Source organism: Acomys russatus, chromosome 15 (assembly GCF_903995435.1).
Source record: "Acomys russatus chromosome 15, mAcoRus1.1, whole genome shotgun sequence".
Classification (NCBI taxonomy): Eukaryota; Metazoa; Chordata; class Mammalia; order Rodentia; family Muridae; genus Acomys; species Acomys russatus.
Genome location: NC_067151.1, coordinates 64,888,027 through 64,899,006, shown reverse-complemented (window position 1 = coordinate 64,899,006; position 10,980 = coordinate 64,888,027). Strand labels below are relative to the sequence as shown.

At 47.6% G+C, this 10,980-nt stretch overlaps 1 protein-coding gene across 1 annotated transcript; it reads right to left on the bottom strand.

The window, feature by feature from the left end:
• Positions 1 to 2,226: 2,226 nt before the first annotated feature.
• On the bottom strand, positions 2,227 to 7,083 carry S100a11 (S100 calcium binding protein A11). The gene is made up of 3 exons (XM_051157660.1): positions 6,950 to 7,083; positions 3,458 to 3,610; positions 2,227 to 2,470 (listed from the first exon to the last, which is right to left on the bottom strand). Exons 2-3 carry the CDS (start codon positions 3,602 to 3,604, stop codon positions 2,315 to 2,317), a joined length of 303 nt encoding a protein of 100 aa, XP_051013617.1. The 5' UTR covers positions 3,605 to 3,610; positions 6,950 to 7,083; the 3' UTR covers positions 2,227 to 2,314.
• Between the last annotated feature and the right edge of the window lie 3,897 nt (positions 7,084 to 10,980).

The window sequence follows — 10,980 nt, the reverse complement described above, 5'->3', positions numbered from 1 at the left end:
AAGCCTAAAGAGGTCTGCATCCTCTTTTCCTTCTGACCTTCTTTCTCTCCCGCCTGGCGTTGGGGGTTAGAGGGAAGCAGAGGTATAAAACCTGAGAGTGCAGGCTTTTTTGTTTTGTTTTTCGAGGTAGGGTTTCCCCGTGTAGTCTTGGCTGTTCTGAACTTGCTTTGTAGACCAGGCTGGCCTCAAACTCAGCGATCCATCTACCTCCGCCTTCCTGAGTACTGGTGTGAATGGAGCCACCACACCTGGCCAGGCACTTTTCTTTTTTCTGTTTTTAAACTGTGATTTTTTTTTTTAAATCTACATTTGTGTTTTGCCTGTATGTACATCTGTGTAAGGGTGTCAGATCCCCTGGAACTTGAGTTACAAACAGTTGTGAACTGACATGTGGGTGCTGGGATTCGAACCTGGGTCCTTTGGAAGAGCAGCCATTGCTCTTAACCACTGAGCCACTTCTCCAGCCCTGAGTGCAAGTTATTCTTTTTTTTTTTTCAAGATATATTTATTTATTATGTATACAGTGTTCTGCCTGCATCCCAGAGGAGGGGCATTAAATCACATTACAGATGGTTGTCAGCCATCATGCAGTTGCTGGCAATTGAGCTCAGGACCTCTGGAAGAACAGTCAGTGCTTTTAACCTCTGAGCCATCTCTCCAGTACAAGGGTTTTGTTTTTGCTTTTGTTCTGTTTTTTTTTTTTTTTGGTTTTTTGAGACAGGGTTTCTCTGTGTAGCCTTGGCTATCCTGGACTCACTTTGTAGACCAGGCTGGCCTCGAACTCACAGTGATCTGCCAGCCTCTGCTTCCTGAGTGCTGGGATTAAAGGTGTGCACCACCACGCCCGGCAGTGTGCAAAGTTCTTAAGAGCAAGAATCTTCCCTGCTTTTTTCACAACTCCACGTGAGGTGCTACTAACAGTGTCCTCCCATTCAAGTTAACATTTGCTTAATTCACGAACAAAGGAAACAAAATCTCTGTGTACTGTTTTATGTGAAGGGGCCTAAGAGGGGGTTCTGATGCTCAGGGAACAGGACCAGGTAAGGGGATGTAAGTGGTCACTGGTACCTAGACCTTGGCACTCTACAGTAGCATGCTCAGCACAGCACTCTCCTGAACTCATCAGCCCAGTTAAACCAACCCCTCCTCCCCACATTGCTCTACCACTCTCCTAGCCGGAAGCAGGCACTCCCTGCGGGTAGGTTGCTGGAATCTTCAGTTAACAGCTTAATACCAGTTGGTTTACTTCTTATCAGAATTTGATACCACTGGACGAGTCAAGATCTCCTAGTTAGTTCCCTCGAGTCCTGTTGTCTCAAGTGGGAGCCTCTGGTTTGTTGTAGAATGGCCAATAGAGGCCAGTATGACTTTAAAATGCTGGGCGCTTTTCCATCTTTTCCCTGGGATAATGTTAGGGTTTGGCTGTTTTTTTAAACACAGGGTACGCCTTTGAAAGGCACCATTTATGGGTTACGCCCCCTCCCCCGCTTCATATGCTGCTAGCCAATTAAAAGAAGCTGGACTTATACCTAAAAGGCATGGTGCTCCTTAGCCTGAGGCACTGACTTTCAGCTTGGACCTTCACAAGCTAAAACAACCTCGCAAATAGCCTGGTCATTTTTGCTTAACTTCTTGGGAAGGACAAGGTACTGCTAAAAACCTGTTCCTCTCTCCTCACTTCTCTCTGATCTGTTTGTTTGTTTGTTTTTTTCCTAGCTCCTCATCAGCCAGGCTTTTCTCCATGTTGCTTAGTCAGGGGGCTTAGAAACCGAGGGCTTCCTACCCACCACAGCCAGTCATAATGAAGAAGTCCACACCGAACACGACGCACTGACATCTCTTGGCCTGTTTTACCCCTTACTCTTCCCAGCGCCTTCTCCTGAAATGTCCTCTTTATTCCGAGACATGTTTCCTTGGTTCTGGTTTTCTTTCTGCACTAGAAATCAAAGGTGGGGCCTGTCAACGTAGACGTGTAATCGGCGAATGATGACAACAAATGGCCTCCGGGCAGCAACCTGAGAGGTCTGAGCTCATCCCGGTTGCATCACTCACTGGCCGTGATTCTGTGCACACCCAATACAGTTTCCCAGGCAGCTTCCGCTAACGGCTCCCGATACATTCTTCCTACACGACACCCTCCCTTACGCAAACCTACCAACTCTCGGGGGGACGTTTTTTTGTTTTTTTAAAAAGGCATTGCTTTATTTCTGCTACCAGGCATGGGCTGCGTGTGGTGATGGGTGTGGTGGGCTCAGTGCAGGTACGGATGGTGGAGGAGCTGATGCCTCGGCAGCCAGAATGCGAACGAGACCGGTTAGAACCGCTTCTGGGAAGCCTGGAGGAAGGACTCGTGGCAGGCTATCGCCAAGCCCCCAATAAGGTTGAGAAACTCTTGGAAATCTAGCTGCCCGTCACTGTTGAGGTCCAGCTTCTTCATCATGCGGTCCAGGACTCCAGGGTCCCTCTGATTCTGAAAGACAATGACATCTTTATATTTCGCTTTCTAAAGTGCTTTTTGAATACCCTGCCCGCGTTTGTTCTCAGTGGAGTTCAAGGTCCAGGAAGTGGGTGGTTGTTGCTAGTCTCATCTCCAATGTGGAAGTAACAGATTCAAAGAGATGAGAATGAACCCAGACTTAGTGTAAACCATATAGAAGTGAATGGTTTCAGGTAGAAAGCCATAAGTCCTGCCTGAGATGCCTCATTCCCAACCCATGAGTCTCCAAACACACACACACACACACACACACACACACACACACACAGAGAGAGAGACATGGGTGCAAACCCACGAATGTGTGCACGTACACACATCCACTATCTACATTTACATTTAGATTAACTTAGAAAGCATTGGCCAGAGCTGGAAAGATGGCTCAGAGGTTAAAAGCACTGTCTGCTCCTCCAGAGGTCCCGAGTTCAATTCCCAGCAACCACATGGTGGCTCACAACCATCTATAATGTGATCTGGTGCCCTCTTCTGGCTTTGCAGCTGTACAAGCAGGCAGAGCACTGTAATCATAATAAGTAAATAAATCTTAAAAAAGAAAGAAAGAAAGCCATTGGCCGCATTTCAAATGAGTATGGTGAGTGGCTGGAGGCATTGATAGTGAGGCATTGATGATAGTGAGAAAATAGAATATTATTTCCATCACTGCAGAACACCTTATTAAACAGGGATGCCTGGGGTGAAGAAAAAAAAAACTTGGAATGAGTCTATTATGCCACATGCCATAGGGGAAAACTCCAAATAGCCATTCCCAGCACCAGGCAGTTGGTAAGGCTCAAATGGTGCTCACCCCAAGACCCTGGGGGCACAGCGAGGGTAAGGAGTGGCCCCTGTGTCCCAGGGTGAGGAACAAGGAAGCAGTTGCTGATCGCTCTGCATGGCTGTTCTGCCAGGCTCCTGTTTGTTTTGTGCAGTATGCAGTCAGGGTGTGGATGCTGGGGCAGGTACCTTCGTGAAGGCGGCCAGCTCTGTGTTCATGAAGGTGAGGAACTCAGTCTTGGAGAGGTGACAACTGTTTCCATCCTTCCCGCTGTACTTTTGGAAAACAGCAATCAGGGACTCGATGCATCGCTCAGTCTCTGTAGGCTTGGACATTTTTGCCTTTGAAGAAGAAGAAGAAGAAGAAGAAGAAGAAGAAGAAGAAGAAGAAGAAGAAGAAGAAGAAGAAGAAGAAGAAGAAGAAGGAAAAAAAAGATACAGAGCTCAGGGTTAAAAGTATTTTGAGAATTAGGAAGGCTAGGGAACAGAGGGTGCCAGAGGATCACGGTGTCTCGTTTTGGTTGAAGTGGTTTCTTACAGTCTGGATCGTTTATCAGGGGCCAGACAGGGGAAGACACCAGGGAAAGTGCCATTTGGTGAGCTTCTTTTTCATAGCTCCGTGGAACCCAAGTGCGTGAAAACACTAGGCGGCTCAGACAAGGGAGAACTTTTCTTATATTCTTGGGTAGTGTGAGAAAACATATGAGTAGCCCATGCACCCCCACACACATTCTGAACCTTGGCGGGAGGTTACAGTGGCCTGATCCTCAGGAGCATGGAGAGGCCACGGTGAGGAATGAGACGCCGTTAATGCAACACTAAACCCTTCCTTGAAGGAAACGAACAGCATGTCTGTGACTGGGCACTAGGAGAGGGAGAGCACGTTTTAGATCTTCAGAAATATATTCATCAAGGTTCAGAGATGTGTATCCATCCAAGGGAATGCATACACTTGGAGAATCAAGAGGTTAGGGTAACCTGGGCTACCTAGTGGACCCATACCTGTGTGTGTGTGTGTGTGTGTGTGTGTGTGTGTGTAAAGCAGACAGACAAACACCATTAATTTTACTTGAGCAGGATTAAGGCATGAGAGGCTAACTAGCATGGCAGAGTCACCCCTAGGCTCGAGGCTACCAGGTTCCTTTCTGCAAACTTCTGCCTTTGTTTCATCCAGGTGCCACTTATTGCCACAGGAATGGTGCCCGACATTCAACTTATTACAGAGTTGAGCCAGAGCTGTGGTTGCACCAGGAAATACACCAGTTCAAATTCCGTCCTGGGCTCTGCTTTTCTCACCAGAATTCCTAAAGGAAATTCTATAGCATTGAGTCATTCCCCGCTGAGATCAGAATTGAGCTGTTGTGCTCCCTCTGGTGGGTAAGAGTGCAATTGCAGGATTTCCTGGAATCTGCCTGACCACACCCTGAAGCTGTCTGGCTTGATGTTAACTATGATTTGGATGCACATTAACAATTGTAATTTAGTATTTATCCTTTGGTTTCTCTTTAAGATGGGCTTCCTGGATATGTTAGAATAAGTTGGAATAGGTTGGAAGCTTTCAGGCTGTGTGATTACACCTGCCAAAGGTGACAAAAGCCGTCAGCCCCATAGTCTCTGGTTTCCCCTTCTAACACCTGTCTTTGGGCATTTTACCATCAAAGTTGCACTGCTGTGGCCCGAGTCCCGAGTGGGCCGGGCGTGGTGGCGCACACCTTTAATCCCAGCACTCGGGAGGCAGAGGCAAGTGGATTGCTGTGAGTTCGAGGCCAGCCTGGTCTACAAAGTGAGTCCAGGACAGCCAAGACTAACACAGAGAGACCCTGTCTCAAAAAAACCAAAAAAAAAAAAAAAAAAAGAAAGAAAGAAAAGAAAAGAATGTCCTGAGTACCTTCTTCTGGAGTTAAATTCTTCCTAAACAGCCACAGTGCTGGAGATTTACTCTCCTCTATAGGGGGCCTTTTACTGAAAGAGAGAAAAGTGTTGGTAGGCTCAGGGCATAGAGAAAACAAAACAAAACAAAACAAAAACACAAAGCACCTCGGCCTAGAAAAAAATGCGTGTGTGTACATGTGCTCCTCCTATCAGAACTAAAATCTCTCTGCCTTATTATTGGCATGTCACATGAGAGCAGAAAGGCTGACTTGGAGGCCACACTAGACTTGAGAGAAGGTTCCAGACTGAGGAGGCCAGCTTCATAGCGTTCTCCACACTTACAGAGAGATGCTTCCTTCCCCTTTCCCTGTAGAACGAAGTGCTAAGACTGAGAGGCATTGCCCTGTGCAGCAGTGGTTGAAAGAGACAGCACGCCCCCTCACCACCGGCCTTTTTATGTGACTGGACCTGCGACAGCAAGGAGAAAGTGCACAATGAAAGGACACAGCGAAAGACTTTTTAAAAATGCGCTCTAAAATTTCAACATTCCGGAAAAGCTTCCCTTTGGCAGAAACACGTGACAAATAGTTAAACATTTTATTTGTCACTAACAGGAAAGCTGGTCCTGCAAGCGTACAGGGTCTCACCTACCTACCCTGCCTGTGTGATGAAAACCAGAAGACGGAAAGGACAAGTAGGAAGTGATAAAAGATCTGCACACTAAAGCAGGGACAACTGTGAACATTTCTAGCTCTTTATGCTTCATAGGGTCCTCTCACTCTTTTGCTGTAAGCCGGGCAGCCAAGGCGACAATACATAAAGCAAAAGGGTGTGGCAGCTCCGGTAAACTTTATGCATTTGCTTTTCCTATAACTTTAACGTATCACAGGGGGTCATTTTCCTTTCGACTGCCCTCCAAGCATTTAAAAACGTAAGAGGCCTAACTAAGCTTAGTTTGGGGCTAGAGCAGACACCCTGTTGGGTCGCCCTGCAAAGTTTGCTGATCCTATCCGGGAAGACAACGGAGACGGTAGACTTCCCGGGAGTGAGTTAGGCGAAACGGTAGGAAAAAAACAAACAAAAAACCAAAACCAAAAACAAAACAAAACAAAAACGACGAGGGGAATAGAAGTAGCTGCGAGGAGACGGGCAGGTGATGCAGGGAGTAGCTAAAAAGATGGCAGGGGGGAAGTAAGGGGAAGAAGAAAGGAGTGGGCTGGAGGTACTGGCCACCGCCCACATTCTTGCCTGGGGTTCCAATGGCTGCAACAGGCTCCAGTTCCTCTGTCTGTGTGTCTTGGCCCCTTGCCGGAGGCTTCCCGCAGCTGATTCCTAACTCTCCCCTTCCCCTCCTCCAGAACTCAGGAAGGTTAAGTTCTGAAATGTTCCTTTTCTGGTCTATAGAAACGCCAGGGACACCGCCCAAGATTCCCACCCAGTCTCCGGCACCCCCGCGGGTTTCCGGTGGCTTCGGCTGAGGTCCCCGCCGGGCGCAGGGGCGCATGGCCCGGGGCACTCCGCCCTCCCGGCGGCCGCGCCCAGCCCTAGACCGTGTCTTTCGCCAGAGAGAACCAAAGATCACCATTTCTTTCCCCCGGCTGTCATTAGGGTGTAATTTCTGGGCTTCGTCCTCCTCCCCGCTTTTCTCTAATCGCCTCCCACACGGTTTCTCCTTCCAGATCTGTTTTCTGCCACGTCCCACGTTCGTCCAAGATACACCCGGCCGAGAGCGTGTGTAGCTTTGCCCTTTGTTATTTTCATTGAAAAGGAGAGAAAAGAAAAAAAAAAAAAGTCAAAAGTTATGCTTACCAAGTTGAAGAGCGAGGCCGGGCTGCGACTGAGGCTGACGGCCGCTGGGACAGGAGTGGCGGCTAGGGTCGGGGTCCGCCCCGCAGCCTGACTCAGGCCGCGCCCGCCCCCCCCCCCGCCCCTCCGCACGCCCTGGCCTGTCCCCACGGCTTTCCAAACTCTCTTTGCCTACACTCATGCGCACCCATCGTCTTCTCTGGAACTCAACAGGCCTCTCTCCTCCTCTCCTGGCAATCTCGAGGACTTTGGGGGAAGTCGGTCCATGGCTCTAGCTCTTTTTCCTGAGTAGGTGTATTTGCATATCAGGCCAGATAAGCAGAAAGGCCCCTTTAAAAGGAAGACTACGGGTCAGAGTCAGGAAGAAGGATTCCTAGGAGCCTGGGCTGTCCATTGCGCCTCACTGAATATATTTAATAAACAGTGGTGAATTTTAATTTTTTTTTTTTTTGAGACATGGTCTTCCTACGTAGCTGAGGCTGGCTTTTACTCTCTATGCAGCATACCTTAGCCTCAAACTCGGGACTCCCCCCCCCCCCACCCCCCTCACACACACCTCCTTTCCAACGGGCTGGGCTTACCAAAGTGTGCACCACCTGGCCTACCTAACTGTAGCGATTATTTCCACCAGAATATTGATGATTATTGTCCAGGGATAGCTTTCACCCTGCTCTCAAGTTTTAAAATGGCAGTTAGGAAAACAACCAAGCTCTTGCAGCTAAACACTGGGGTGTGCTGGCAAGGCATTTCCCTGTCTGCATTTCAGTAAAGCATGACATTGTATGAAGCACTTCTGGCCTCTAATCCTAGGTCCATAATATCACTGGAGTACTTTTGGTCAGACCCCCTGACTCCTCTGAGCTTCCATTTTTTTCATCTATAAACAAGTCATCTTGCCTTTACTATTTAGGAAGACTTTTAGGATGCCTTCAAGGGGACCCCCCTCAAAACAAACAAACAAACAAACAAACAAACGGGCAGAGTAGATGTGAATGGGGAAGTGTGTAAACCATCCTGGTGTCTGCTGTCACCTTCTGCTGTAGACTCCTGGGTCTGTGATGCATCCTGGTGTCTGCTGTCACCTTCTGCTGTTGACTACTGGGTCTGTGATGCATCCTGGTGTCTGCTGTCACCTTCTGCTGTTGATTCCTGGGTACATGAGACCAGATCCTCATCTCTGATTTCATCTTTGCCTCAGACTCACAGATCCTGAGTTTGGGAACCCCTGAAGTCAGACTAGGCGGCCTAGCTTCTAAGGCTGAGACAGGAGGACTGCTGCAAGTTGGAGACCAGCCTGTTGGTTCCATAATGAATTCCAGACCAGCCTAGGTTACAGACTAGGGTCTTATCGCAAAAGAAAACTAAAATCCAAAGCAAAACAAATACACTCTGAAACTCCATCTGTGTTTCTAACTCAATAATTCAAGAAATAATTAATCCACGTCCTTCACCATTTCTGCCAACGATGTGGTTATTTTTCCCACTTTCCTTATTTGGACACACTAGTACCAGTCCAGTGTGGTAGCACACTCCTTTAATCCGAGCACTCGGGAGGCAGAGGCAGACAGATATCTGTGAGTGTGAGTTTGAAGCCAGCATGGTCTATGATGTGAGCTCAGGACAACCAGGGCTATTGCACAGAGAAACCTTGTCTTGAAAAACAAAACAAAACAAACAAACAAAACAAAAAAGAAAGAAAGAAAAAGAAAATATTAGCATCATTTTTTTTTAAATGTCTTTCTTACACAGTTTTGTTTTTTGTTTTTTGTTTTTTGCCAAGGCCCTTGTGATTCCTGCTTTGTTGTACTTGGATCCACCCATCCTTAGTCCCCACACTCCCTTGATCTAACCTACATTCCCAACTCCCCTTTTCCTTTGATTTTGTAACTGCACCCTTTGCCTCCAATTAAAAAAAAAAATCAATAAAACACATTATCCTGATGTGCAGTTCTGATCAACTGCTTACTTCAAAACAACAACAACAAAAGATACAATAAAAGAAGCATAGTGTCTTTACTAATACTTTTATAACAAACCAAACTTCTGGTTCCAGTGAGATGGCTCAGGGGGCAAGGGTACACCCTCCAAGCCCAGTAACTGGAACCCACATAATAAAAAATAAAAGAGAGAGAGAGAGAGAGAAGTTTTCCTTTGACCTCCACACGTGTGCTATGGTGAGTGCCCCCTCCCACAATAATGAATAACAAAACAAAAAAGTTGTTAAAATCCGAACTTTTTAGCCTGCTTGTGGCCCTGAACCACCTGTTTAGCCTTACTGAATGAATAAAAATGTCAACGCATTCGTTTGGTTCCATCTGAGAACCTACCATGTGCCAAGCATCATCGTTCTGGCATCTGCGAATACAAGCTGGGGTGTGGTACAGTGCCTGCTGAGGAGCTCTGCGGATGGAGGTCACACCGATGGGGGTGGGGCACAGTAGTTAGTGCTAGCAGTCTTTGAGATCTTAAAGTTGCCTGTGAAGCCTTCTGCATAAGAGATTGCTTTTCCTAGAGGAAGAGCTCTATCTTTCATGAGATTCCCAAATAATCTATAATAAAGGTTATTAAAGAGCCATTAGTCTAAAGTGCTGTATATTCCACTTACGGACATGTCCACGCCACAATCTTTTTAAAGGGAAAAGTGCCTCTTAGCCACTGCTGAAGGGGCAGACCAAGTGACCAAGCTTTGCACAATTTGACCTTGTGTCCCTTGTCCGGTTGGCCTCGAGGCCTGCGAGTGCATAGGATGGCAGCAGTAAAGCTTCCATGACAAGATGATCTGAGATGAATCAGTCCTCTGTTCTTGGAAGCTAGAATTAGAAATAGACAGAATTCGGCAGGTAGAAGAATTGAGAACTAGGAAGTCGGGACAAATCAGAAATGTAACAATACACCAAGAGTAAGGGAGACTTAGGAAAAGTGTATGGCAGGGGGAAGAGACAAGTCAGCCAGTGACTGAAAACAAAGAACCCCACCCCCACCCCTGTGTGGCGTGCGTGACCCCTGAGGAGAGCTGCACTGAGTAACCATGAAGTGTCCAGGGCTAGTTGGGTTGTTTACCTCGGCTGAGGTTGCCTAGGTGATCACTCTTCTGGGCAGGCTGAAGAAGCTCAGTGCTGGGTTCAGACCAAGGCGGAAGCAAACAATGAGTCAAAAGGGCTAAGCAGTGGGAGAGGAGGCTTATGGGGAACAGAAGAATTGGCAGCAAGAAACGCAAACGAGGTAACACAGGCGAATGAAAGGACTGACCAGGAGATAAATGTGGGAATTTCCACAGGCCAGAGTAATTTTCATATGCAACATGATCTCTGTGTACGGCTGGGTGCATCCCTAATGTGCATACATGAGTGTGATAAGTGTGCTAACTGGATTACGACCAGGTGATAAGTGTGCCGACTGACAGGATTATGACCAGCTACCATGCAGCTGCTGGGAAGGGAGTGATTAACTCTGGGGTGAGGGGCATGGGGGGGGGGGTGGGGTGGGGTGGAGGGTCATGGGAAAAGTGAATTTTGAGTTGAGCATTCAAAAATGGATAAGAAGTTACCAGTTGATGGGTAGCATGGAGAAGTGAGGGGAGGTCAGGTCTCCCGAGCGTTTTACGGCTATAGCCTGCAGTACTTAGACTAGGAGTCTACCCTGTGCTTGTGATAATGGGTGACACGGACTGACTTACTCGCTCCCGTCTACACAATGGAGAGAATTGTGCTATATGCATTATAAGTTATGCATGTAGAATGCTTAAGGATCTGGTCAGTGTATCCTGAAGAAGTCGGTTGGCGGTTTTTGCTTTCCCTGAGACAGGGTCTCTCTGTGTAGTTCTGATTGTTCTAGAACTCCCTCTGTAGACCAGGCTGGCCTGGAACTCAGAGATCCACCTGCTTCTGCTTCGAGCTCACAGCGATCCGCCTGCCTCTGCCTCCTGAGTGCTGGGATTGAAGGCGTGCATCACCACCGCCACCAGGCAGCATCCAGAGGAAGTTTTGTTTTGTTTTTGGTTTTTAAAGACAGGGTTTCTCTGTGTAGCCTTGGCT

What these genes read in the sequence shown, in the direction of transcription:
- S100a11 (XM_051157660.1), bottom strand. Translation starts at nt 3,604, where the DNA reads ATGTCCAAGCCTACAGAGACTGAGCGATGCATCGAGTCCCTGATTGCT. An exon ending in AGCTGGCCGCCTTCACGAAG is followed by an intron (nt 2,471 to 3,457) that starts GTACCTGCCCCA and finishes ATTGTCTTTCAG; the next exon opens with AATCAGAGGGACCCTGGAGT.